We start from the raw sequence: 26349 nt of genomic DNA on the forward strand, positions 1-26349 counted from the left end.
AAAACCCCAGTGTTGGTTAAATCATGGTGGGAGGTAAGAAGGTCCCTTCTCCTTTCCCTGCCCCCCCCCATATATACATCCTCCAGCACAGAACCAACCCAGAAACCACCCCTCCCTCACTGGAGGGTGTTAGTTGAAAACAAGAGCTTAAAAAATAAAAAGAAATTAAAACTCTCTTTCAGCCTAAGCATGTGGGTGGATAGGAAGAGGTTAATTCTGTGCCCTCTCCCAGCCCAAGCTGGATCATTCCAGTTGGCTAGAAAGCAAAGAAACCCAGGCAGGGAGAGGGGTACAAAGAGGAAGGCCTGTTAGTAAATTGTGCCCCAGCCAGGAGGAGGCTTCATTCCCTGGAGTCATGGGATCATCCAGTGTAGGGGAGGGGGGGAGTAACCTCAACACTCATCTAGCCCAACCCCCTTGGGGGGAATTGAGGCTGAGAGAGGTTAGGTCATTTATCCAAGATTCCACTAGCAGTAAGTGACAGAGCCAGGAGTACATGACTCCTTACGACAGGGGATGCTGGGCTCTTAGAGAATTTTCCCTCTGTTTCTCACTGGAGATGGGCCACCTTGCCCACTCAGCAAGACCAACAGAGTTTCAGTTTCTCTCCTGTCTATACTCTGGTTTCCACGGGACAGGGATGGGTATTGGCGATAGAGACGTTAAGACAGCCGGGGAAATAATGTCCTCTTAGTCCCCTTACTCCCCACCCCACCTCAGGATGGGTCCTAATGTCTCCCTGGTTAGTGGGAAAGGGGATGATTTCTTCTACTTTACTGACCATAAGCTCATATGTCTGTTATTTATTTACAGTTTACACAGGCCAGACTTGGATACCCTCTTCATCACTCCCCTGCAGGGACAGGTGGATTTCCTAAAAGGTCAAATTTCAGGGAGCTGATAGGGAGAAACATCCCCCCATCCCCCAGTTACCGTGGTGGCCTGGGACAACTCAACACGAATGTTGATGAGCTGGTTCTGCAAGGATTCCTTTTTATGCAGCAACTTCTCAGGATAGGTGGGCTGGCTCCCAAACATCTCCATCTCCTGGTGGGTACCCATCAAAGCGCTCTCCAGGCTCTCCTAAGGATGGGGGGAGGAAGGGGGATGAGAAGTGCGTCCCAGGGGCCTTCAACATCTGGTTCTGTGGGGATTTGACCAGCTTACTCAAGGAAACCTGCCCTGATTTCCCCAGACCATTGAGTAGATGAGAGCTCAGTTAAAGGAGTAATAGAAATATTCATTCCTCTGTTACATATGGATAGAGATGGCAGCCCAGATCCCCTCTGAGTTAGCCTTTGTCCAACCACCTCTCTGGCCCATCCACCCACTGATCTTGGGATACCTTCAGGACCCTCACCTTTTCTGCCCGGAGCTGCTGCACAAGCCGGTCCTGTTCTCGCACCACCTTGTTCTGCTCACAGAGTTTGCCCAGAAGCTTCTGAGGTCCAGAGGAAAAGGGAGAAAGAAGAAAAGAGGAATATGAACAACTTAAATCATGGGTCCGAGGAGCTCAGTTGACTGGGCTCATTCGCCAGATACTTCCACCCTGCTGAGATCCACCATGTCCCACAATGGCCTGGGTTTTCTATAACTCTATGAACTCTATAATCACCCAGGCCACAGAGAGAAGGATGGGTCCTTCATTTTGGAAGGGACACTGGCCAAAATCCCATTGGGAAGTGGGGCATCTACATGTTTCTTGAGTGGGTCAACTAATAACCAAGGGACCAAGAATTTATTGTGCCCAGCAATCCCTTCTACTTTTCCTTGGTGCTCAATTCAGTGACTAGCATAGTAGAAAGAGTACTGGAACTGGAATAAGAAGACTTGGTTTTGAGGCCCTGTTCTGTCTTGTATAGGCTATGGGATCCTGAGTAACTTACATAACTTCTCTGATCCTCAGTTTCTTCACATGTAAAATGGGAATAATATTTGCAGTAGAGGGGTAGCATAGTGGAAAAGATAAAGGGCTAGCCTGGGAATCAAGAAGGCCCTGAGTTCAGGTCCTGTCTCAGCCATACATTACCTGTGTGACCAAGAACACATCCCCTACATTCTCAATGCCTCCACACAGTAACTCTTGTTACTGATAAATTGCAAATTTCTATTGGCAGAAAGGGGTTTCCACTCCAAGAATTACCCTCTAATTAATAAATGGATAGGTCCAGATTTCACCACCTCCCTCATATGATTGCAATCAAATGATTACATTTGGTAAGCCGAAGATAATACAATTCCTGAGACTTGTCCAGGATCACACAGCTAGTAAGTGCCTGAAGCTGGATTAGAACTCAAATCTTCCTGACTCCAGGTCTGACACTCTATCCATCACATCACTAGCTGCCTCATATTAGAGGCTAATTTATCTTTCTCGGTATGCAGTATTGTCTTCTCAGCTAGGATCAGAGGATATGGTTCTAGAGCTACACAGAACTTTGGAGGCCATACAGGCCAAACCTCTTATTTCTCTCTAGTCTACTACTCTCAGTTTATAAATGAGGAAACTGAGGTCCTGCAAAGCTAACTGACTCATCATCTAAGGTCACACAGGGAGTGAGCATCAAAGGTTTAAAATCAGGTCCTCTGGCTCCAGAGTCAGCACTCTTGCCACTGAATCATACTGCCTTCCTTGAAGACTAGAAGCTCTTTGAAAGAAGGAACTTTCAGAGTAAGTGGCCAATAAATCCTGGCTGGTTGATTGCTCCTCTCTCCCTCCCCTCAATAAATCCCATGTCCCACAATGAGGGAAGAGCCATAGAGCTGAGGACAACCCACTTTTCCACCTGTGTAAGACTCAGTGATGGGATCCAAGTCAGAGAGAGATGTACACACAAAGAAGAATAGGAAGCCGGTAAGAACAAGGGAGCAGTTGGGCTGGAGGAGATGAGAGAAGTTGGGCAGGCTGTCTCTGTGGGAAAGGATGTGAGTCAAATGGATGGAAAACCAATGGGAAGAGAGATGGATGGGGCGAGAACCTCCGTGGAGGAGAGGGCAGATGAGGGATGGCAGCAGCAAGAGCCAGGACTTGGACAGAGGAAGCAGGGAGGGCTGCTCTTACATCGGTATCTTGCTCGTTTAACTTGTAGGTGTGGAGACCATCCCGGAACACCTCTGGGTAAGAAGGAACCTGTTGGAGAGAAAGCTGGTTACCATGGCAGAGATAAGAACTCTGGAGGTGGTGGGAATTCTGACCTCCCAGCTTTCATCCGGCTGTTGTTCAAGGCCAACTTTCAGCAGTATCTTCAGCTATGAAATCTGGGCTAGAGCCTTGCTCTGTTCTACTGGTTTAAGGACTTGGGATATCTCAGTCTGTGCCTCAGTCCCCATCACTGAGATGGAGAAACCCCTACCTCTTGTCCTCTGAAGGCAGGTGGATTTTAGGGATGACTTGGAGGTGCTAGTCACACTCGCCTCCTGGCTCATCCCACTGTAATCCCTGCCCCCTACCTTTTGAGGTCTGCCATGGTGCTGAGATGGAGGGAAATCAAAGTGGTGTGACTTTGACTCCCTTGGGTGGCAGCAAAGACTATAAACTGACTGTTTGGGAAGGGGGTGCTTCTGTTGCAGTGAATAATGGTAGCAATGTAGGATGAAAATGTTCGAGAGCCAACTCTACCAGACAGAGAATCAGACAGAGCTCAGCCTATACCCCAAAATGACAAGAACTCAAAGAGATACTATGGCTAGGATAGCCCATCTGGTGAGAAGGCCATATCATTCCCCTAGGTTCCTGTCATTGGGATGGCTCAGAATAGTCCAATCCAAACCCTTAAGCCCAACCTACTCCTGTCAAAAAGGGAGCAGATTTTTCAAAGCAGGAGTTCTGGGCCATGGAAGACAAGGCCTACCCACCCCCAGTGGAGTGATGATCCCAGGGCAGCATGAGATGTTGGCATTAGCCACGTGCTGCATGGATGGTGTTGATGGATGGTAAATGGGCTTTGATGTTCCCCATGGAAGTGAAAAGCGCCAGAGCCATGATGATGTTGAGAAAGGGTAGCCAGGCCAAGCGCATTTCAATGGAGATGACTCTTGGTAGATGGGAGCACAGGGCAGATGAAGCCCTTGCTCCTGGATGGGTTGGTTCTACCATGCACAAGCAGCTGAAATGACATTAGCAGTGGATGCTGCTAGGCAGGGGTCTTACTTGCATGAATAGCTGGGCCCTGGGGGAAGAATTTTCCACCATTCGGTTCACCATACTGATGAGAGTCTCACTCTCATTCATCTGCAGCAAAGGGAGGAAGGGACAGTTCAGACAGACAAGCATACGAGCACACACACACACACACACACACACACACACACACAACTTCCTTCTTGTTGCCAGGTTTCCCAACCTGTGCCACTTGATGTGACCTTAGGATTAGTTAAGCAAGAGGGGAAAGTGGCAAGCTGTCAGCTTTCTCTCTGGGCATCTAGACACCCCCTGATGGGGTTCATCTATGTTTCTCATCTCTTTGTGTTTCCTCTTCCTGAAATTTGCCTTAGAAGATTCAGTAGAGCGACTCTACATCAGGGGTTATGAGAAGGGGCAGTAGGCTACCGTGCCTCTGTAGACAAGGTTCAAACAAACAGATAACAACAACAAAAATAACAAAAAGCCCGGCCCACAAACCTCTTTGCCAGTCTGCCACTCTTCAGGGGTCCCAAGGAGATTAAGTAAAGCCACGCTCCCTTCCCTGTTCCTGTCTCCCTAGCTGGCCGAGCTTGGGTCAAAGAATACAAGTAGGCACATTGTGCCAGGTAACAGAGCAGAGAGGCCTGATCTGGCTAAATCCCTTCAGGTTCGCTGCCTCAGTGGCTGCTCTTCCTGAGACTTTGAGGTACACTGAAGAGGGGAAAGCCAGAAGCCCCACAAACCCCTGTTGGACAGGTGGAGCTTCCACAAACAGGTGTTGTGGCCTTCTTTCCCGATCCTCCCACCCCACCCCCTCTGGCTCGACAGTAAAATGAGATTGCTAAACGCAGTTTCCAGAGCTGGGCTGTTACTGTTGCATCCGGGGAGAGCTTGGATGAAGCTGCAGCGCAAACAAGGAGGCTGAACCAAGCAAGCTATGTTAAAGGGACAACAGAGGCTGATGGGAAGACAGCTCTGGGCCGTGCAGGGTCATTCAATGCGGCCTGCCACGTCACGGCCAAGCGTGAGGAGACATAACCCGGGACACCAGGGGGAAAAGAGTCTGCGATTAAATGGCATTCTTGTGGTTAGGCAGAAACCAGAGGCAGGACTCCTCTGATTTCTTACCTGCTGGGTCTCTAAATTTCGAAGGCTATTAGGGACACAAAAGGGAAAAACTTGCCAAATTCTTTTTTTGATGGTAAGGAAAAGCACATGGATGTCCTCTGCATGTTTTCAGAGTAGGACCATCAGAGGGCAAATGGATTGGGAAATGTCCTTGACTGTGTCCCTTTAACTCAATCATTCCAAAGGATAAGAGAGCAAAAGACAGAGGAGTTTGATAGGGAGGTTCAAGGGGCTGGTGGGGAAGAGGAGATCAGGTCTGGGAGACAGCTAGGAGGTAGACAGGTTAGGAGAAGCAGATGAAGAGATTTTCCCAAGGTCACACAACTCATTTGTGGCCAAGCCGGGCTCCGAGCCCAGGTCCTGACTCCAAATACAGTGTTCTTTCCATGGAATCACACAGCCGAGGCTGCTGGTGGGGCTGTAGTCATGGAGAATCCTAGAGATTTATGCCTCCCCTTCACACACCCTTCATCTCTACCAAACACACATGTGGTCCTTAGTCCCCATTCCAGAGTCTGGAGGAGTCCTATCTGTCTTGCCGTTGAACAGGCAGAAATGTGGAGACAAATGTTTGCACTAGTCTTAAAAACCACTGGCCCTGGAGCTTCCTTCTCTTCTCTAAGACTACAAATGGCCACACTAACTTACCTCCTACAAGGCCTTTCATTCAACCCTGCCCCCCTAACCTCATGGAAATCTGGGGGAAGTGAGGGTGACAGTGTTGTTCAACATTTTTCAGTTGTATCTGACGATTCGTAATCCCATTTGGAGTTTTCTTGGCAAAGATCATACAGCGGTTTGCCATTTCCTTCTGCAACTCATTTTACAGATGAGGAAACTGAGGCAAACTGGCTTAAATGATTTGCCCAGGGTCGCCCAACTGGTAAGTGTCTGAGGCCAGAGTTGAACTTAGGAAGATGAGTCTTCCTATCTCAAGGCCTGGCACTCTATCCACTGTGCCACCTAGCTGCCCCTCCTGTCAATTCCTCAATCCAATTGAGATAAAGATTTTCTTATCCTTTTCTCCCAGCTAGATCAAGTAATAAACCAACAGACTTTTATCAGGCACCTACAACGTGCCAGATACTGTGTGTACGCATATGGATAGGTATACAAAGGAAAAATGGAGAGGGGAAGGAAGAGAGGAAGCTGCCATCTCCTCTCAGTGGCACTAAGTGCCTTCAGAGACACCCAGTGTGTTTGCTTCCAGGCAGCTGGCATCTCACTTCTACTTCCGACTGACCTGGGGTGGGGGTAGGGGGGAGTTGGAGCTAAAGGAAAGATACTGATATTGAACTGGGTGTTAAGAGACTGAGGAGTTCTGGCCCAGACTCGCTGTGCATGATATTAGACAACTCCCAGACTCCTTGGATCTGTTTCCCCCTCCTAAGGGGGATCCTCTTTGGCTCTCCCTGTCTCCTAGGGATGATGTAAGGGGCAAATGAGGCAAGAGAAGAGATCATGAGATATAGAGCTGGAAGAAACATTAGACATCATCTGGTTCCAAACTCCTTATTTTACAAATGAGGAAACTGAGGCCCATAAAGGTTAAGTGACTTTCCCAGTGACAGAGCTGGGATTGGAGTACAAGTTTTCTAATCCGATTCAGTACCTCCACCATTACATCTCTGCTAAAAGATCCTAGCTAACACAGCACCTTGTAAATATAGTAGGTATTACATACTTGTTGACTGATGGCATTTGGGAAATAGAAGTGAAGGCAAGGCATTATTCTAAGTGATTATCTCATCTGCAGGGCAGCCATGTGAAGTCAGCTTCTGAGAAGCATCCATGTTGATGGAGCAGCTTTTGTCCTAGGGCAAGAAGTGCTACAGGAAGGGGCATAACTCTCCTCTCATTGGGTTCTGAAAGGACAGGGCCAGAGTAGAGAGAAGCCCAGGTGTCCATGTTAGAAAGACCTGGGGTCAGGAGTGGGGCTAATGCTCCCTCCTCCCTTCTTGCAGAATCCCATGCAGGTTTGGCATCCTGGGGCTGGGATCAAAGATTGCAAACTGGGGGACTCAAAGATTTAGAACTGGGAAAGTACTTAGAGAAATCGCCTATCTAGTCTAGTTGCAATCAACATCAGTGCCTTCTCTCTGAGATGATCTCTAAATTCATCCTGTCTATATCTTGTTTGTACATAGTTGTTTTCAAGTTGTCCACCCCATTAGAATGTAAGCTCTTTGAGGGAAGGCACTGTTTTCATCTTTCTTTCCATTTCTAGTGCTTAGCCAAGCAATGCTAGGCTCATTGTAGGCAAATAAATACTTATTGACTTGACAAGCCCTTTTTCAACTTTGTAAGAGCTACTAGGTGGTGCAGTAGATGGAGTGCTGTGACTATAGTCAAGAAGACTCCTCTTCCTGAGTTCAAATCCAGCTTCAAATACTTACTAGGTGTGTGTCCCTGGGCACGTCAATTAACCCTGTTTGCCTCAGTTTCCCCATCTGTCAAAAGCTCTGGAGAAGGAAATGGTCAACCACTCCAGTACCTTTGCTGAGAAAACTCCAAATGGGGTCATGAAGAGTTGAACATGACTGAAACGACTGAACGGCAGAATCAGTTTCAAGTCTATAGGAAGTTTTCTTGAGTTGCCGCCCCTTCCAGGGATGCTCTGAACTTAAGCCTGTCTTTGGAGCACAGATAGGCAATGCTGATCCAGTACTGAGGTCCAGAGAGGTTAAACAAATTCAACTATCTCCGGAAGGACCTATCAGGGCTTGCCTGCCTCTGCCATAGGCTTCCAGAAAAGAAGTCTATCTCCAAACCGGGAAGGACATCAGAGGAGTCCTTGGCTGGATAAGATGTTCCATCGACACTTGTTAAATTGAGCTGAAGACAAGAAGAGTGGGTCTTATGACCTTCTCAGCCACAAGAGGCAGGGAGGCACCTTGGGAGTCAGAATCCTTGAGTCCCAAACCTACTTCTCTCAAACTTGGCCTAAAACAAGATTCTTAATTTTGCTGGGCCTCAGTTGACATATTATAGAGTTCACCCTTCCTGGGATATTTTAAAGACCCCAGATTTAAGTCAGGGTGGTCACACCCTCCGCCAATACAGACCAAAATTCCACAAACATTAGGAGATGGCCTTTGAGAGTTGTGACAGTCAAAGGCATTCATTGTCTAGTGGCCAGTATTGTGCAATGAACTTAGCCAGGCTGGTCTCCTTACTCTAGACCTTTCTAGTTTGGTAAGACCAGCTAGTGTTTATGCTTTTTGAAAACTAGCTGAGGCATCACAGGAGGGACATAGCAGAACTGACCCTCTCTGGACAACAGGGAGGGGAAATCTGCTATCACTGCTATTCTGCCTTGCCCATAGTGCTAGACAGGGAGGGACGTGCATCCCTAGGGCAGGCTGGGCACATGCCTTGCTCTAAGGCTGTCTCTGTAAAGGCTTAGGCCACAGCTGCTCCCTCCTCTACTCCTGGAAAAATACAAATTCCCATCTGCCTTCTGGGTCTAGTCTTGGGCTGGATGTTGTAAAACAGGAGGTGGCATTCATTATTCATGTTATCCTTTATGGTTCTTTCTCTTCCTCACCACCCCCTGCCCTAAAGGGCTGTGAAGAGGAAGGGCGTAGGAGCAAACCAAAAAAAAAAAAAAAAAGACAAGCCACTTTGTGGTATCCTGGGCATGCCAACAAAGATTATAAAATGGAGGGTGGGGGATGGGGTTGTGGGTGGGTGGGGAAGAGGACAGCGCTAGGGTGAGGAGGGGCCAGGAGAGGAAACAGGAGGGAGCAGAATGGAGAGGGACGCACCAGCTCTGGCCTACCTGCTGATCCAAATACTCTAGGTTTCTTTGCAAGTGAAGATCTAAAAGTTCGTCCTACCAAGAGGCCAAGAGGCCCCCCAACAGCAACACAAACAAACAGGAACAGGACAAAAGAAAACAACAGAAAAGAAGAAGCAAAGCAGTTAGGTGTTAGCTGGGCAAGGACAATGAGCAGCCTCTCTGGGTGACCTGAGCAAGTCCAGAAAGGAGACTGACTGCCGGGGCGAGGAAAAGATGACAATGTTTAGAGGCAGTTTGGGTCTTTTTTTTTTCCATCAGGTCTCCATAGGACACTCCCCTCTAGAAGGCTGGCTGTCTCTCGAACAATGGCCTCCTGCTCATCTTCCCCAAATCAGGACCACCCACACTGCCCTTCACCTGGGGGATGCCCAGGCTGCTCATACTCTGAGGAAACATCCCCTCCCGACTACTCCTGTGGTCTTCTGGGTCTCAGTTGGGAGTGGAGGGGAGCTGAGATGGGGAGCAGGGACAGGAGGAGGATCCTGGAATAATGAAGGCAGTCCGGGGTAGGATGGGATAGGAGTAGGAAGCAGCAGGACAAAGAACCAACTGGCCCCTGTGCTGTGGGTTCTGCTGCCATCTATGATCTTCCTGGGCTCTTCTTGTAAGGAGCAGGCTCCAAGCTGGGCTCCTGTGAGATCTGGGGAAAGGATTCTTTCTGACCTCCCAAGGGATGCTGGAGCTTAAAGCTAAGGGAGAAACCCAAAGACTGCAACCTTGTCATTTCCCAGATGAGGACACAGAAGTCCACAGGGGTGAAGAGACTCGATAAAGGTCACACAGCTGTCACACGGTGGCAAAGCTGTTTCCTGGGGTAAAACATCTGTTCTAATGGATGGGCAACTGGAAGTGTCAGGAGAAAAAAATCCAGGGACAGACAGAAGTGGGATGAGGAGAGGAGAACAAAGAGATGGGGCGGGGGGGGGGGGGGAGATGTACATGGGGGAGGGCCCCCATCAGCTACGCCCCTGGAGCTCCTCCCTTGGTTAACGTCCCCTAGAAAGGCACTAGAGCACAGCAGACCTTTCTGGAGCAGATAAATCCTAGGGATGCACTTCAGAGAGGAGCTGAGGGGAGAGCTGCAATCTTGACAGGGCATCCCTTTGCCCAGGGCCAGCCTAGCCTTGGTCCTGGGAATGATCTCCTCATCATCAGTGTCCCCAGTCTATGTTCCCCTCTTCCGTATTCCTATCAGTCAGGGTAAGATGTGTAGAGTTCAAAATCCCTTTGGACTTTTCCCTTGCTCATTCATCCCAGGGTCCAGAGAAGGGCAGGTTGTAGAGGGGCAGAGTGGGACCTCGGTGCCAACTGATGCCAGGCTCAGAGGAGGCCATGAGCAAAGACGATGTCTCATGCTTGCTTCCTAAGAGCCAAGTGAGTCCAGCATCAGGCCCAAGGCAGGTCTGACCACTGTCCCAACTCATCCTTCGAGGCTGGGGGCAGGTAGGAGGGAAGAAGGGAGATGGATCCTGAGAAGGGTGTGGTGGGAGGGAGGAACGTACCATTTTATCGTGGACGGTGGGGGATGGTGGATAGTTGTAAGGGAATATTCCTGCAGGGACAGGCCTCCGGTCACCCAGGTAATCATACTGGAAGGCAAAGGAGATGAGGCGGTAAGGTGGTGGCCACAGGGACTCCCTCGGCATCCCTCCAAGAGCAGAGCCCAGGCAGAAGTGGCCACCAGCTGCTCCCTCCCTGACAAGTGGGGATCAAGTCCCGAAAGAATAAGCAGCTCCTTCTCTCTCTTCCCATATGTGCAGACAGAAGAGAATGTGGCTTCTAGCACAGTAAATGGGCAGCCACAAAGAGCAAAGTCCCTGCCAATGAACAATCAATCAGTAAACACTTATTAAACACCTACTATGTACCAGGCACTGGACTAAGGGTTGGGGATACAAAAAGAGGCAAAGGACAGTCCCTGCCCTCCAGGAGCTGCTGATTTAACTAGAAGGACTGAGGTAGAGGGGATGGCAAAACACCATTTTCCCAGTTATCCTGGTTTAGTGTCCCATAGAAAAACTGGACAAGATCATGGAGAGGATCTGGTCCGATCCCCTTATTTGGTGACTGAGAAGGGTAAGGCCTAGAGAAATGAAGTGACAGGCCCAGAGCCAGAAGGTTAATGAAAACAAGAGCTGGTATGAAAACTCAAGCCTTCTGACTCCTTCACCATGCAGTCCTATCTTCACAGATGGGTCAAAGGTCAGGACTGGAGTTGAAGAGGCTCACCTTGGGGGAGCTGACAGATCTCCTCATCACATAGGCAGCAGGGTCAGCGTAGATATCCTCACTTCGGGGTGGCAGTCGCTCAAAGCGGGCACTCGGTGACCGAGCAGGGGAGTAGACTCGAGCCCGGCTGTAAGATCCTTGACTGGGTGACCGGGGGACGGAGTGGGAACGGGGCTGCAGGGAGAGGCGGCGAAGCGAGCCTGAGGTGGCGTCCAGTTCATCATAGTAGACAGGCTGCCGAGCCGGGCTGGGGATCCAGACAGTGCCATCCTGCCGCCCATAGCCAGGGGGTTCCTTCCACTCCCGGAGCTGGTAGGTGGTGCTGCCCCCATTTCGGAAGGAGTGGCGCTTCTCCTCCAAGGCCCAGGATGGGCTGATGCGGTCATAGGCTGGCATTGAGCAGATACTGTCTGGGCGCACCCCTGGCGGGTAGTACTGGTAATCGTCTGGGTACTGGGGGGAGTAGGGGCCATAGTACTCAGGGACTCGTCGGGACACAGGGTAGAACCTGGAGGGGCTGAGGAAAAAAAGAGAAGGGAGAGAATCACCAATCCATAGATTAGGGAACATCCAATCCAGGGACTTCCAACCAGTGAGCCAGTGAGTCCAAGAGTCCACCTAGTTACTCTGAGTCAGGGGTCTGCAAAGCCACAAATAAGCAAAGATCTCCTTTATGGAATGGATTCATGTCCCCACGTATGCCTATGGTTACATACTTGTAGATTAAGAGTGATAGGGTGGGGGCAGCTAGGTGGTGCAGTGGATAGAGCACCAGCCCTGGATTCAGGAGGACCTGAGTTCAAATCCAGCCTCAGACACTTAACACTTACTAGCTGTGTGACCCTGGGCGAGTCACTTAACCCTAATTGCCCCACCAAAAAAAAAAAAAAGAGTGATAGGGTAGAAAGTTGGCTGGGCTTAGAGTAAAGAGAGACCTGGGTTCAAGTCCCGGATCTGGCATGAGTTGTATAACCCAGGGGGTCTCAATTTCCTCAGTTGGAAAATGAGGATAATACCACTTGTACTACCTCTCAGCCATGCAGAAGTACTGTAAGAAAAGGACTATGCTAACAGGGAAGCACCATTTACATTTTCTTTTGTACTGAACCTAGGATTTCATCTGTTTAGGGAATTCCTCTCCCAATGAGGACCCTCTCTCCCTCAATGTAATAAGCACCTGCTCTGCAACCTCCAGTCAGAGGTGCCTGGGTCACTGAAACAGTAACTAATTTGCCCAGTATCTCATAGCTAATGTGTATCAAAAGTGGGGTAAGGAATATCTACACCTTGTTGTTTTTCCTTTGTTCCTGAAGAGGACCATGACATTGGGGGGATGTCATGACTTGCACTGAATTGGATTTAAGTGAGGGAGGGCTGTGCAGTCACCAGCCTCAATTTCTTCTCCAGAGCCATCTGGGTCCAGTGGCAAGATATACATCAGGACAACTGAAGATGGCCCTGGATGTTTAAGGCAATTGGGGTTAAGTGACTTCCCCAGGGTTACACAGCTAGTAAGTATCTGAGGTGAGATTTGAACTCAGATCCTCCCAACTTCAGGGCCAGTGTTCTATCGACTACACCACCTAGCTGCCCCAGATATTCCTGACTCCAAGGCCAACTTTCTATCCCCTACACAACACCTGTTATAGCTGAGTCATTTTCAGTCGTGTCTAACTCTTTGTGACCCCATTTGGGATTTTCTTGGCAAAGATACTAGAGCAGTTTGCCATTTCTTTCTCCAGCTCATTTTACGGATCAGGAAACTGAGGCAAACAGGGTTAAGTGACTTGCCCAGAGTCACACAGTTAAGTGTCTGAAGCCAGATTTTAACTCAAAGAGATGAGCACTTTATCCACTGTACCACCTGGCCACTATAGCTACCTTCTTACAAAACTAGTACAGGGGAACAGCTAGGTGGCGCAGTGGATAAAGCGCCGGCCCTGGATTCAGGAGGTCCTAAGTTCAAAGCCAGCCTCAGACATTTGATACTTACTAGATGTGTGACCCTGGGCAAGTCACTTAACCCTCATTGCCCCGTCCCCCCCAAAAAAAACCCTAGTATAAATGAGCTATTCTTCTACTGCTTTCCCAGGGACTTAACTCTAGTGTTTATTCATCAGCTTCTTAGCCAGAAGTTTCTCTCCTCCGGCTAACTAAAACTTCTGCTTTGGCAGAAGCCAGTGGTTTTTGAGAAAATGGACATGCTTTAGAAAGGTGACTTTGACAACTTGGTGGAAAGTGGATTGCAGAGGGGATACTGGGAGGCAGGAGACCAATTTATAGGAAGCTACTGTAATAGTCCAGGTGAGGGGCAGCTAGGTGGCACAATGGATAGAGCACCGGTCCTGGAGTCAGGAGGACTTGAGTTCAAATCCGGAATCAGACACTTAACACTTACTAGGCAAGTCACTTAACCCCAACTGCCTCACCAAAAAAAAAAAAAAAAAAGTCCAGGTGAGAGGTGACAAGGCCCAAGCTAAGCTGCTAGTCCTGAGTCTTGAGAAGAGGCCAAGAGATGCTACGGCTATAAGGCTGACAAGATGTTGATTAGATGTGGGAGTGGTGGTGAGGAGACTCGAGGTTAGCTCTTGATTTACAAACCTAGGTGACTGGAAGAACAGTGATGCTCTCAAGTGAAACAGGAAAAGTTTGGAAGATGGATGGGTTGGGGGCAGAGGGAGATTATAAGTTCAGTTAAACTTGATATATTTATGGGACATCGGGGTGATGATGGGTGAGTGGACTTCAGGAGACAGATTAAGGTTAAATATATAATTTGGGGAATCATCAGTATTCATCCAAAACCTGTAATCACCAGGCCCCAGAGTGCAGCGCCTACCAACTCCATCCATGTATCCACAAATCAGCAGGGATGGTGGGGAACTCCTTTCCCAATGCTCCATCCCTGCCTCCAGCTTAGATCCCACCAGTATCTCCTCTTTCCAATGGTTGTGGCCCTAGGTCCCACCAGGCTTCTGACTGGGGGAAGACATGGCTACTCACACGGCTTCAATAGCAGGGAGTGACACACTACCATTCTTCTGCTAAGATGGGGGTCCCCTGGTACCCTCTACCTAGCTACTATGCCCTCCAACCCCTTGTGCCATTGTCATCTGCCCTCCTGCTGCTCCCAACAGAAGCCAGAGCCTTTCCATCTGCTCTGCAGCGGCCCCCTCCTACAGAAGCAGTCTCCTCCAATTAGAATGTGAGCTCTGTCAGCAGAGAGACAATCTCAATTTTCTGTTTACATCCCCAGCACACAGCGCTTGATGCTTAGCAAGCATGTAATGCTTTTGCCTCCTATAGTCGTTGAAGAGATGATAATTGAGCCAGGGAGATCAGTAAGAAGGAGGGTAACTAACTAACTGGTCTCTGAGGCATTCTTCAACTCGAAAGCCGTAATCTCACGAACTCTCTGATCTGGCCTAACCTCCTCACTTTACAGATGAGGTAACTGAGGCTGGAAGAGTTCAAATGATTCCTTCAGGGTCACAGAGATACTAAGTGATGGTTCTGGGTCTGGAAATCCAAGTCCTCTAGCCCTGGGCCAGCTGTCTTTCCATGACATCACACTGCCGGGCATCTCTCCACCTCTACCACTGCTCCTCTTTCCATTCCATAGCCTCTAAGAACAGGAAACAGGAATGACACCAACAATAATAACAATAGCTAGCATTTATATAGCCCTTTGAAATTTGTGAGCCATTTTTAAGACAATTTCTCATTTGATCCACACCACAACCCTGATGGGGTAGGGTGAGGTAGGGTGGTGCTGGGACGTGCTAGTATTATCCCCATTTTACAGATGGGGGAACCGGGGCAGACAGAAGTTCAGTGACTTGCCCAGGGTCTCACAGCTAGTAAGTGTCTTAGTCTGGATTTGAACTCAGTTCTTTGTGACTCCAAGTCTGGCACTCTGTCTACTACACTACCTAGTTGCCCTTATATCAGAACACTCAACAGCAGGGAATGAATGGCTACCTGGTGCTAGCTTTACGCACGGGTGGATTAGTGGCATGTAGTATATGGCAAAGAACATGGGATCTGGAGTCAAGCTCTGAGTTTAAACTACAGCTCTGCTATTTACTATCAATGTAGGCCTCAGTCTCCTTATCTGTAAAATGAGGGGATACAAGTGGAAAGCCACTAAGGTTCCTTTTAGCTTCAAATCTATGATCCTATTTCAGAAGCCAGGAAAGGGCCTTCTCCCACACAGAATACCAAAACATCCCTCAGTCTCAACCAGCTCGTTGCTGCCTCAATTCCTGCTCAAGTTACATCTTTTTAGCTTCTTTTTATTTTTTTATTTTTATCTATTCATTTGTCTGTGTATGTGTTTGTTTATTTTATTTTATTTTATTTTGTTGCAGGGCAATGAGGGTTAAGTGACTTACCCAGGGTCACACAGCTAATAAATGTCAAGCGTCTGAGGCTGGATTTGAACTCAGGTCCTCCTGAATCCAGGGTCGGTGCTTTATCCACTGTGCCACCTAGCTGCCCCCTTAGCTTCGAGCCCAGGACTCATACTAGAGTGGAAGTGTCTCTAGGCAGGGTCTTGGGTCTCCTCTGAGATGGCCATCCAGACCGTCAGGAGTCCAGACCAAGGGCCAAACAGCCAGCTGCTCAGTTTGCTTGCTTTCTCTTAGAACTGCCCAGGGCAATGGTCCCAAGTAGGGTCAGAGGAGCAAAGACTTGGAGCTAGAAGAATTTCAGAGATCTCTCATTTTACAGATGAGGAAACTGAGGCCAGGAGGAATGACTTGGCTTGCTCAGGGTCATAACAAGTTGTAGTATAGAATCAGAGAATCCCAGATTTAGAGTCGGAAGGGGAACTCGTATAACTTAGAAGTTACATGTGCAGAATAATCCCCCCCCCCCGCCCCCGCTTTTTGGAAACAAAGAAACTGAGTTTCAGAGAAAGTCACATAGGTAATAAGTTTGGCAGAGCCAGATCACTCCCAGAGAAATGACCTAGAATTCAGTGCCCCTTCAGAAGACAGGGAAGTAAGGAAGAGACCACTAGGGAAAGGATTGAAAACTTCAAAGATAGGGAGTTGAGAGGATGGAATAGGTCTGGGCTAAGCTGGTGGGATCCTTGAACCTATTTTAGTCAATGACATGGCTCCATTCCCAATAAGACACTAGTGGGCACCCTGCCAACCCTCCTCCCAAGCCTCCCCACTCCAGCCAGGCCTCACCTCCTAAGATCATCGGGCGGAGGTGCTCCCCGGCGGAGGTTCACCCACTGCTGCAGCTGGTTCATGGAACTCTTGCGCTGAGCAATCTTGTCTGGGTTGGTTCGGGGTGGGAAGCTCCGACGGTGCCCGATGCCCTCCCCATCCTGGGGTGGAAAAGCGGTGCTGCCTGGCCTGCTAGGCGAACTATACTGCCAGCCATTGGGTTGGTTCCCTCGCTCCCCACCGGCCGGCACTCGTGGGACTTCTGGGTAGGGGCTGCCCGGCTCTCCTGCTGGTTCTGGGCCAGCTGGGACACCGTTGGCCTTCACCAGTGGTTCATTCTTGACTTCTGGTTGTTCCAACTTCCGTTCTGTCTTTTCACAACCTCGGCCATCGCCTTCTCCCCGTGTCTTGGACTCTGGCTCTGGTTTGGGGATGCTGTTTCGGGGCTGATGGTGATGATGGTGGTGTTTGCTGGGTGGGATATTCTCCGAGTCAGGCTTCTCAAGGCTGCGGGAGGCCGAAGGAGTCCCTGTCAGTAGATCCAGCCCCTTCCCGGCGCTGAAGCGGGGTTAGGAAAGGAAAGAAGGGTGGGGAAGGAAAGACAGGGAAGAAACAGAGAGGGCCAAAGTAGTAGCATTTAGGCTTCCTGGAGTCCATCCCACTCATTCTTTGCTCCAGCCACCCCGGCTGATATAAACAGGAGTCCTTGCCAAGCTCTCTCTATTCTGGGGTTCTTAACCTCTTTAATGTATATCACAGACCCCTTTGGCAGTCTAAAGAAGCCTAGGGGCCCTTCTCAGATGAATGTTCTTAAACAATTGAAGGAAATGCTAAATATCAGCTAGAGGTCTGTGAAAGTAAAGATAATTTTTTTCCCCTTCATCTGAGGATCCTTTGAAATCTGTCTATGGATCTCAGGTTAAGGACTCCCGCTCTAGCATAGAGCACAGTCATCCACATAGATCTCCTCCTCTCCTCTCTTTTCCTCTCCTCTTCTCTCTTTTCCTTTCCTCTTCTCTCCTTTCTTCTCTTCTCCTTTCCTTTTTTTCTCTTCTCTCCTCCCCTGTCCTCTGCTTTCATCTCTCCTTTCTTCTCTTCTCCTCCTCTCCTCTCTGCCAACCCACATTCCTCCTGCCCTTTAAAATATAGCTAAAAAAAATCCCTCTGCCTCCACATTATACAAAATTGCATAACACTGCTTGTCATATTGGACAAGGCTCTAGGCTATGGGCATTTTTCTTTGGAAGTATACTCCTTCAGAAGTCACCCCAAGTCTCTTAGTCTTTCAGACAGGAAACTCCCTGAGGGTGATGGCTAGATCTCCCCCACTGATACCAGAAGAAACTAACTTTTCCCATCAGGCTGGGAGTTCTCCAAACCACAGGGTTTCCTCTATCCGACTAGGAACTCCCTGAGGCCAATAATGTTCATCTGCCTGTCAGGGAAGTCTGTGTAGCTCCTATCAGATCAGGGGAGACATTATCTCCTCTAGTCCACCCTAATTTTATTTTTTAATTTTTAATTTTTTTTTGCAGGTCAATGAGCATTAAGTGACTTGTCCAGGGTCACACAGGTAGTAAGTGTCCGATGCTGGATTTGAACTCAGGTCCTCCTGAATCCAGGGCCGGTGCTTTATCCATTTTGCCACCTAGCTGGCCCCCCTAATTTTATGAGTATGGAAGCACTTTGAAGACATGAACTGACTTTTTCAATTGCATCCCCAGCACTTAGCAGGAGGCCTGGAACACAGTAAGCACTTAAATATTCATTCATTCATTCACTCATTCACTCATTCACTCATTCATTCCTTCCCCAGCTCCCAGAGTACAGTGGCTGTCTCTTCCATCAGACCAGGAGCTACCTCCAGATCAAGACCTTACTCTCTTCCTCAAGATCCATATCCAGGGACCAGTCCAGGCAGGGCTCTGCCCAGAGGCTGGGTTCAACAGAGAGGATCGACGCCACCTTTCCACAGACCACTGGCCAGGCCCTGTTAGGCCTGTGGTTCAGTCCCAGATTCCACCAACTTTGGAGAGATGAGAAGTTGGAAAAGACAGCAAAGGTCCTAAATGTTGGGATTAGTGGATATGGAAGGGGGAGGGAATGTGACAGTAGGCGCTCACTTTGTGAAATGGAGAGGGATGAACATCTCTATTGAATCAGAGGGTATATGGCTGCATGGTAGTAACAAAAGAAATAAATACATAAATGAAAATAACACAAATAAAATGACCAGATGAACTTCCTGAATGTCAGGTTTGTAGGACTTTAGACAATGTTTAAGAAACTCATTCCTCACATCTGTAATATTTAAATCCCTCCTCTTTCTCTCTGCTTATACAAAGGCTGCTCTTGTAAAGGTCCTCAACACCTCTTGCTAGGACTATCAATCAATCAATATTTATTAAGTGCCTACTATGTGCCAGGCACTGTGCCAAGTTCCAGAGAAACAAAAAGAAGCAAAAGACTGTCCCTGCCCTCAAAGAGCTCATAACTAATAAAAGAGACAACAAATGAACAAATATACATACATGCATATATACATCATATACACACATACACATTTATGCATGCACACATACATGCAAACACAAAACACACACACACACACACATATATATATATAAAATGATGCAGGATAAATAGAAAATAACAAAGAGAAGGTACTAGAATTAAGAAGTAGTAAGGAAGGTTTCCTGTATAAGATGGAATTTTATTTGGGAATTAAAGGAAACCAGGGAGGTCAGTTGGTCTCCCTGCCTCACGTCTCTCCCCATTTCAATCCATCCCACCATTTACTGCTGAAGAGATACTCCTAAAGTGTAGGTCTGACCACGTCACTCCTCTGCTCAGTAAGTTCAAGTGGCTCCCTCTTACCTCTAAGATCAGACATAAATTCTTCTGTTTGGCTTTTAAAGCTCTTTAGGATGCGGTCTCTTCTTACTTTTCCAGTAAGCACATCTTAAATCTAACTCTTTTCCACAAGCTGTATGATCTAGCTTTACTAGCCTCTTACAGAAACCTGAACGTGACACCATTTCCAGTTTAATTCATATCTATCTTGTATGCACATAAATGTGTGTGTGTGTGTGTGTGTGTGTGTGTGTGTGTGTGTGTGTGTGTGGTGTCCCCCATCAGGATATAAGCTTCCTTAAGGCAGAAACTGTTCCTGATTTTTCTTGGCATCTCCAACACTTAGCACAGTGCCTAGGACATTCATTGTAAGTCCCTAATAGATGCTTGTTGACTGAGCATCTCTTGAGAAGTAGGTTCTCCCCTGTCAATACTAGCTCAAAAGTAGTGAAGGTAAACAGGTAAAATGACCTTTAGAGACCTCACTGGCAGTAGTATTGGGGAGTCCAGGGGGATGAGAATGAGGAAGATCCTGACTGTCTTTCTTCCTTAACACCTTCCCACCATCCCTCTCTCCTTCCCCGCCCAGGGTTTAGTTCAATAGTGCTTACCTGTGGCGAACAGCTTGAGGGGCTGACCTCTGAGCAGGGGGAATCTGTACCCGGGCTGCTTCACCCATAGCCTGGATCCAGGACTCCTGTTCCTCAGGGCTCTCAGCACTGAAGAAATAGGTGCGGACCCCGGCATGCTCAGCCTGCAGGGAGAGGCAGTTCGCATCATCAGCCCTGGCCTCTCCTGCCCAGCACACCGTCACCTGCAAAGAGAAGAAATCAAAGCCCACCATGCAGGCAGGCAAGGGGATCATTCCCTGGCCACTCTCTTCCTATTTGGTGCTCAGAGCCAAGATCGGGGCTGGGGGGTGGGGGAGAAACACCCAGAACTATCCCAGATACTCCAACTAAGGTCCAGGTGCTCACATCACAGGCAGGACAATTAAGCATACCCATTTCTCCCATTTTCCATTTGATTTTGGATTTTACTCTGAGGACAATCATCCTGGGTTTGAGGGAGATTCTATTGCCTGGCACCTGCCCGGCTTTCCCTTGGCTTTCCCCCTAAAAAGCTGGCATAATTTCTCCAGTTGGGGTGGGGAAGATAACCAAGCCTCTATCTGCACAGGCATGCAAGGGGGCGTGCACTGTTATGTGGACGAGACATACTACCTAGTCGGTGGCCACGGGCGGGCACAGCGGGCGGGAACCCGGAGGAGAGCTCCTGTCCAGAGGAGAGGGATCCTCACGCGATGAGAAGGAGGAGAGATAGACAACAGGTCAACCAACCACCAGAGGGGAGGGGAAGAGAACGAATAAAAAGGTGGATATAGAGGAGCAAGGAGCAGGGAAGGGGAAGGGGGCAGAAGGGTGGTCAACCAACCATCAGAGGGGAGAAGAAGAGAAACCATAAAGAGGAGGAGATAGAAAAGGAGCAAGGAGTAGGGCAGGGAAGGGGGCAGAAGGGCAGAGGGGGTAGTCAGCCACTACCTTATTTTCTTTTAGGGTTGCACAAATCTCTTAGAGGCTTTACTCATTAGCGCCTATCAGCAGGTTTGCTGGATGGAGGAGCTGGCATTAAGGGTGTTGAGACGGTAATTACAGCATAGAACAGGCAGGCAGAACTCTTGGGCTAGCTCTGCCTACACTAGCCCTTCATTAATGGGCAGACTTTAGCTTACAGGACTTAGCACAGTGCCGGGCGCCTAGTAGGCACTAAATAAATGCTTCTTGAGTTGAATTATTGAATCAGACAAGGAACTCTCTGAGGGCTGAGACTGCATCCCTCCCATCAGACTATGGGAGTTCCCCAAGGGCTAGGACAGGGTCTTTCCCCATCTTTTTGAGACTGACTCTCAAAAATAAAGAGTTGCTGTGAGACAATCAGTCCAGCCAAGAAGATAACCCTACATGGGTACCATAGAGGCCCCTGGGGTAGAAGATACTGAAAGGGAGTGTGGTTAGGGAAGGAGCAAAAATGGGAAAATGTTTGGAGTTTGGGGGGAGGAAAGACAAAAGGAGTTATTCAACAAACTTTTATGAAGCACCTCTTAGGTGTGGAGCTCTCTTGGGAGACACAAAAGGAGGAAAAGAGGGGTCTGCACCACTGTGGGACTAGGCCAGTCGAGCTAGAGTTAGAATGTGTCTATGTGAAACAAGTAGAGGATGCCTTCAAAGTAAAAAGAGGAAAGGAGTGGGTACTGTGGAAAAACACTGGTCTTGGAGTGTAAAGACTCATGGTTGAACCCCAGTTCTACCACTTTGCCCACTCATAAAATCTCTAAGCTAGGAGGAACATCAGAAAGCATCTCATCAAATCCATTTTCTACCTTTGTGATTTTGGGTGGTAAGTCACTTCTATATCATTCAAATCAAATATTTATTAGGCACCTGCCAAGGGTGGGTACTTTTCCTCTCTGAGCCCCAGTTTCTTTATCTGCAAAATGAGGTGATTAGACTGGATAATCTCCAATATACTTTCTTTCTTTTTTCTTTTTTTTTAGTGAGGCAATTGGGGTTAAGTGACTTGCCCAGGGTCACACAGCTAGTAAGTGTTAAGTGTCTGAGGCTGGATTTGAACTCAGGTACTCCCGACTCCAGGGCCGGTACTCTATCCACTAAGCCACCTAGTTGCCCCTCCAATATACTTTCTAAGCTTTAATATTTTATGCTTCATATTGCTTGCCTTCTCAGCAGATGGGGGAAGGATGGGAGAAGAGGGAATTTATGTGTTAAATCATTATTAAATTATTTGTTAAAAATAAATAATAGTTTTTTAAAAATAATTTTATGACCCAGAGTAGAGTCTGGGAAGAAAAAGGACAGGAGATCAGGGTTTGGGATAGGGGTTCTTTACTTGGGGTCTGTGAACTTGTTAAAAAAAAACCTTTCAATAACTAGATATTAATATGATTGGTTTCCTTTGTAATACTCTATATTTTATTTTCTACATTTAAAAACATTTTTCAGAGAAGGGGTCCATAAGTTTCATTAGACCATCAAAGGGGTCCATACCCCACCCCCAAAAAAACCCCAGAAAAGATACCTTATCTAGAGAGATGCTGAAGACTGGAGGGGTCTGGGGGAAAAGGTTAGGGAATATGTTTGAAAAAAACTCCCCAAATGGAGAGTGATTCCATAAAAGTCCAAAGACCATCTCAACTCCCTCGAGTTTGCTCCATTGGCCAAGAAGAGGTTAACACACTTGGCACTGGACTGGGCAAGAGTAGACCCTGGCTCTGCATTATTAAGGCTCCAAGAGTTCCCTTGGTGGCCACTGCTGGACAAGCCTCCCCTCTGTCTCTGTTCCCCTCGCCTCTCTGGGGGACGGTCACTGAATAGGCAGGCACAAACAGGACCCTTTGTGGGCCAATGAGCAGAGCTCTTCTGAGTTGGGTTTTCAAGAGGCACGGTGCCAGTCGGGGGGAAGGGAAGAAAAGAGATGAAAGAATCTGGGACTTATGTCATCAGCCTGTCAGTCAATCAATATTTCTCAAATGCCTGCTGTCTCCCACCAACTCCACTAGTCCTATATGTGGGTGTGCATACCCGAACAGGTCTGTGAGGGAGGGTAAGACAGTCTGCTCGAGTGTGTATACAAGTGTGCATGTGTGTATGGGGGGGGGGTGTCTGTGTATATCAGGACTGTTTGTTTTTAGTTAAACAGCACGTTCCCATTTCCCCAGCCAGATCCAGGGCTCCCTGGAGGCAGGGTCCTATTAATTGTTGCCTCTGTTCACACCCCCGACACACACACACACACACACACACACACACAACCCCAGGAGACTAGAAACTAATTATGTGCTATTAAATAATCCCCCCCCCCCCCCGCCGAGAGTACATGCCCACCCAGCCCCCATTCCTTTCTACAACAAAGTGGTCACTAATTCAAGGGCAGAATGGGTCAAGAATTTTAACATTTTGGAGAGTCCAGGCACTAGGTATCTCTTCCTGGGGCCTGCTACCATCTCCATGGAAGGTCCTGGTTGTCCAAAGGTTAGCGTTATAGCTTTGGCTATTTTGTAGCTTTCTATGGAAAGCCAATGATCAGGGAGGTCGAATAGCTCAATCAGGGATACCTGGGAGGCAAGGGAAGAAGGTGCAGAGTACCTCGGGTGAACAATCCTTGTTCAACTAAAATCTGTCATAATGAAATTCGCCTCCCACTTTTACCCCAAAATGGACACTGAGGCCCTTGGGATTGAGGGACCCAGGGACTACCTTGTGACCTCAGGCAAGTGTCTTTACCGCTCTGGGCCTCAGTTTCCTCAAATGTAAAATATGGCATTTAGACTAGAATCCGCTCTAAGGTCCCTTCCAGTGCCAGCCTTCTGTGAATATCTGAAACAAGGGATTGTTCCCTTTCTGCTTGGCCCCGGAGGGTAGAGCTAGGAGCCGTAGATGGAAGTTACAAAGGAACAGATTACAATTCATCAAACTTCCTCTTGGAGTTCCCTATCAATGGAATAGGCTGCCTCAGGAGGGTAGTGGGCTCCTTATCATTGGAGTCTTCAAGTGAAGGCTGCATGACTAATAGGCAGAGAGGAGAAACCTTTCTAGATATGGGCTGGACTGGGGGCCCCTAATGTTCATTCCAGCTCTGTGATTCTGGAGACTGAGGTGGGGGATTTTTAAAGGGGAACTCAAGGCACCATCTCCTAGTAACGCACAGCACAAATGCTGGAAGAGAAGCCTTAGGCACTAGGGGTTGGAAAGTGAGATGTTGACCATGCCAGGTTGGGTCCCATCACTATTCTGGCACCAAAGTGTACTTCTCTTGGGTTGTTCATCCCAATGCCTGGTACACAGCTGGGGTCTGAGAGCCTAGTCTTAGAATCCCACATAAACATCACCAAGAAAACTGGGAAGTACGTAATTAATTACATGCCAGGAAGAAAGGGGCACAGGGTGGGGTGACTTCACATAGCAGGGTTGGAAAATCTCCATGGAAGACCTGTCCCTGGGGTCACTCGATGGGGCTGGGGGAATAGAGGGCGGGCTGATAGCACTCCCTCCTCTCATTTACCACCTCTGGGAAATCTGAAGGTTTGCTGATGTATCTGTACCTCAAAGGATGCTGGGAAGAGTGCTGCCAAGAGGACAGCCTTTCTGGAGAAGGGGGAGCCTCTGCCACAATATCATCCCAAACCTGAAATGCCTTTCACAGTGCTCTGGGTCAGTGCTTTGAAGATGACCAGGAAAGTAAAGCCATCTTGCTCCTTCTCAGATCCAACAATGTATAAATACCAAAAGCACTGGTTTTGGAGTCAGAGGACCTGGGCTGAAATCCCAGCTCTGCTGTTCACTAACTGCATGATAAGTTTCCTTGTCTAAGAAATGAGGGGGTGGGGCTAGCAGGTGTCCAGGTGACTTTTCAGCTCTAAATTCAATGATCCCATACGTAAATGGAGAGTTGATTTCGCCTGAGTGTGACCCTCACCACTCCCCACCATCTCTGAGAAGACCTGAGAGCTGAGGAAGAAAAAGGGCAGGAGGTAGGTAGGGTGGCCTCTGTCCAGCTAGGGTGGCCCACTGACCTTAAAGGTATGTTTTCTGCTGATGTTGTCCGAGGGCTGCACGGCCCCTACCCGGAAGCTCAGGAGTGGGATACTTCCCAGGATGCTCTCCTCCTTCTCATCTGTAGGAGAAAGAATGATTGGGAAAGAGAGGTGAGGCAGGGTTAGGGAGAAGGGACCCCTGGCAGGGGCCTCATCTACTTTGTATGCCCTCAGGCCCCTGGCTAATAGTCCGGAGTCTCGCTCCAATTAGCTCCCCTGCATTGCCTCCCACCTCCCAGCTTTCAGCCCCGCCTCTTGGCTCTTTCTCTCATCCTATTGGGGATCCAGTTCACAATGCCCACTGTTGAATTATTCATCCTGGCTCACAGAGGAGCTCTTTGGATTAGCCAGTCCAGACCCCAGCTGCCAGCCAGAGGTAAGGCTGGATAAGCCAAAAGGGGGCAGGGTAAGGGAAAGGCAGGGCTAGGCCCACTGTGGTAAAGACAATCAGCTTAACTCTTCCCCAGCGCTGAGACGAAGCATGTGTATGTAGCACCTGCTTAGTTTTTTAAAATTGGGTCCTTTTTTATGCTATTAGCGACTAGTCAAAAGGCTCTGAGCCTATACTATATAAAAATAGATCTATCACAAAATAAACATCATTAGGCTGTTTGGAACGAGGAATTTTCTTAGATTAAAAATGCATACAATGATAAAAGGCCATATTAAAACAAAAGCTACCCCCTGTGTAAGCCTCTGCCTACCGTGCCCTACTCTGTAGCTCAGTTGGCCTCTCCTAAATCAGCTAGGCCCTTTCTCATCCTACCACTTTCCCTTTTTATCCTCTGGGTTGGAAACACTTCCTGCCAATTTTAATTTCAGGCTCCAGGGGGAGAAAACAAAACACCTTTTAAGGGTTTGTGCTGCCTCCAGCCCAGGGGCTCATCCTTTTTTCATTCCTATCCTTTACCTCACAAAGCAATTGGTCTTAACTCTCCCTCCCCCCCCCCCTCTCTGCACCTCCCTTTTCTCATCAGTGAGAAGAACAGGTCTCTAAGTACCTTCTAGCTCTAGCACCCTAGGTTCTGTTTTGGCTGTGGCCATACTAGCTATAACCTCAGGCACTAGTTATCAGGAGCGAGGTTAGCTGCGCCTTTTACAGAATGCTCTCTGGAGTCTCCAATTTTAGTCTCCTCTGGAAGTGTGGATTGGGGTGTTCTCAGAGCATTCCCTAAGAGAAGGATTCTACCAAGTAGCTCAGTTTCCCTTCCCTTTTAGAGACTTTCTTGGGTTCCCCATTGCCTGCCAGCTGCACACTGTTCCCATCCTAAACCCTGTACCTCCCCAGGACAAATCCCATCTACCACCCCCACCCCCACCCTCACCCCCACTGAGCTGAAGCCATAGTAGCCTGGGGTGTCAGGATAGCTGGAAGGGGGTGGGGGGAGGCACCGGGTACAGAGTTTGTTTGCCAAGGTTAATG

The 26349-nt window shown here is 48.4% G+C and overlaps 1 protein-coding gene across 5 annotated transcripts in view; it reads right to left on the reverse strand.

Annotated features, from left to right (window-relative positions):
* PLEKHA6 (pleckstrin homology domain containing A6) overlaps nucleotides 1-26349 on the reverse strand; it is a 214417-nt gene that overhangs the window by 23143 nt on the left and 164925 nt on the right. For all 5 annotated transcript variants that reach the window (XM_044004726.1, XM_044004729.1, XM_044004730.1 and 2 more), the window contains 10 exons: nucleotides 24906-25006; nucleotides 19927-20129; nucleotides 16481-17020; nucleotides 11283-11799; nucleotides 10556-10642; nucleotides 9033-9086; nucleotides 4151-4231; nucleotides 3062-3130; nucleotides 1361-1441; nucleotides 934-1083 (listed from right to left, as the gene is read on the reverse strand). In XM_044004726.1, coding sequence (XP_043860661.1) covers nucleotides 934-1083; nucleotides 1361-1441; nucleotides 3062-3130; nucleotides 4151-4231; nucleotides 9033-9086; nucleotides 10556-10642; nucleotides 11283-11799; nucleotides 16481-17020; nucleotides 19927-20129; nucleotides 24906-25006 — 1883 coding nt within the window. The remainder of the gene's footprint in view (nucleotides 1-933; nucleotides 1084-1360; nucleotides 1442-3061; nucleotides 3131-4150; nucleotides 4232-9032; nucleotides 9087-10555; nucleotides 10643-11282; nucleotides 11800-16480; nucleotides 17021-19926; nucleotides 20130-24905; nucleotides 25007-26349) is intronic.

This window comes from Dromiciops gliroides, chromosome 4 (assembly GCF_019393635.1).
Source record: "Dromiciops gliroides isolate mDroGli1 chromosome 4, mDroGli1.pri, whole genome shotgun sequence".
NCBI lineage: Eukaryota > Metazoa > Chordata > Mammalia > Microbiotheria > Microbiotheriidae > Dromiciops > Dromiciops gliroides.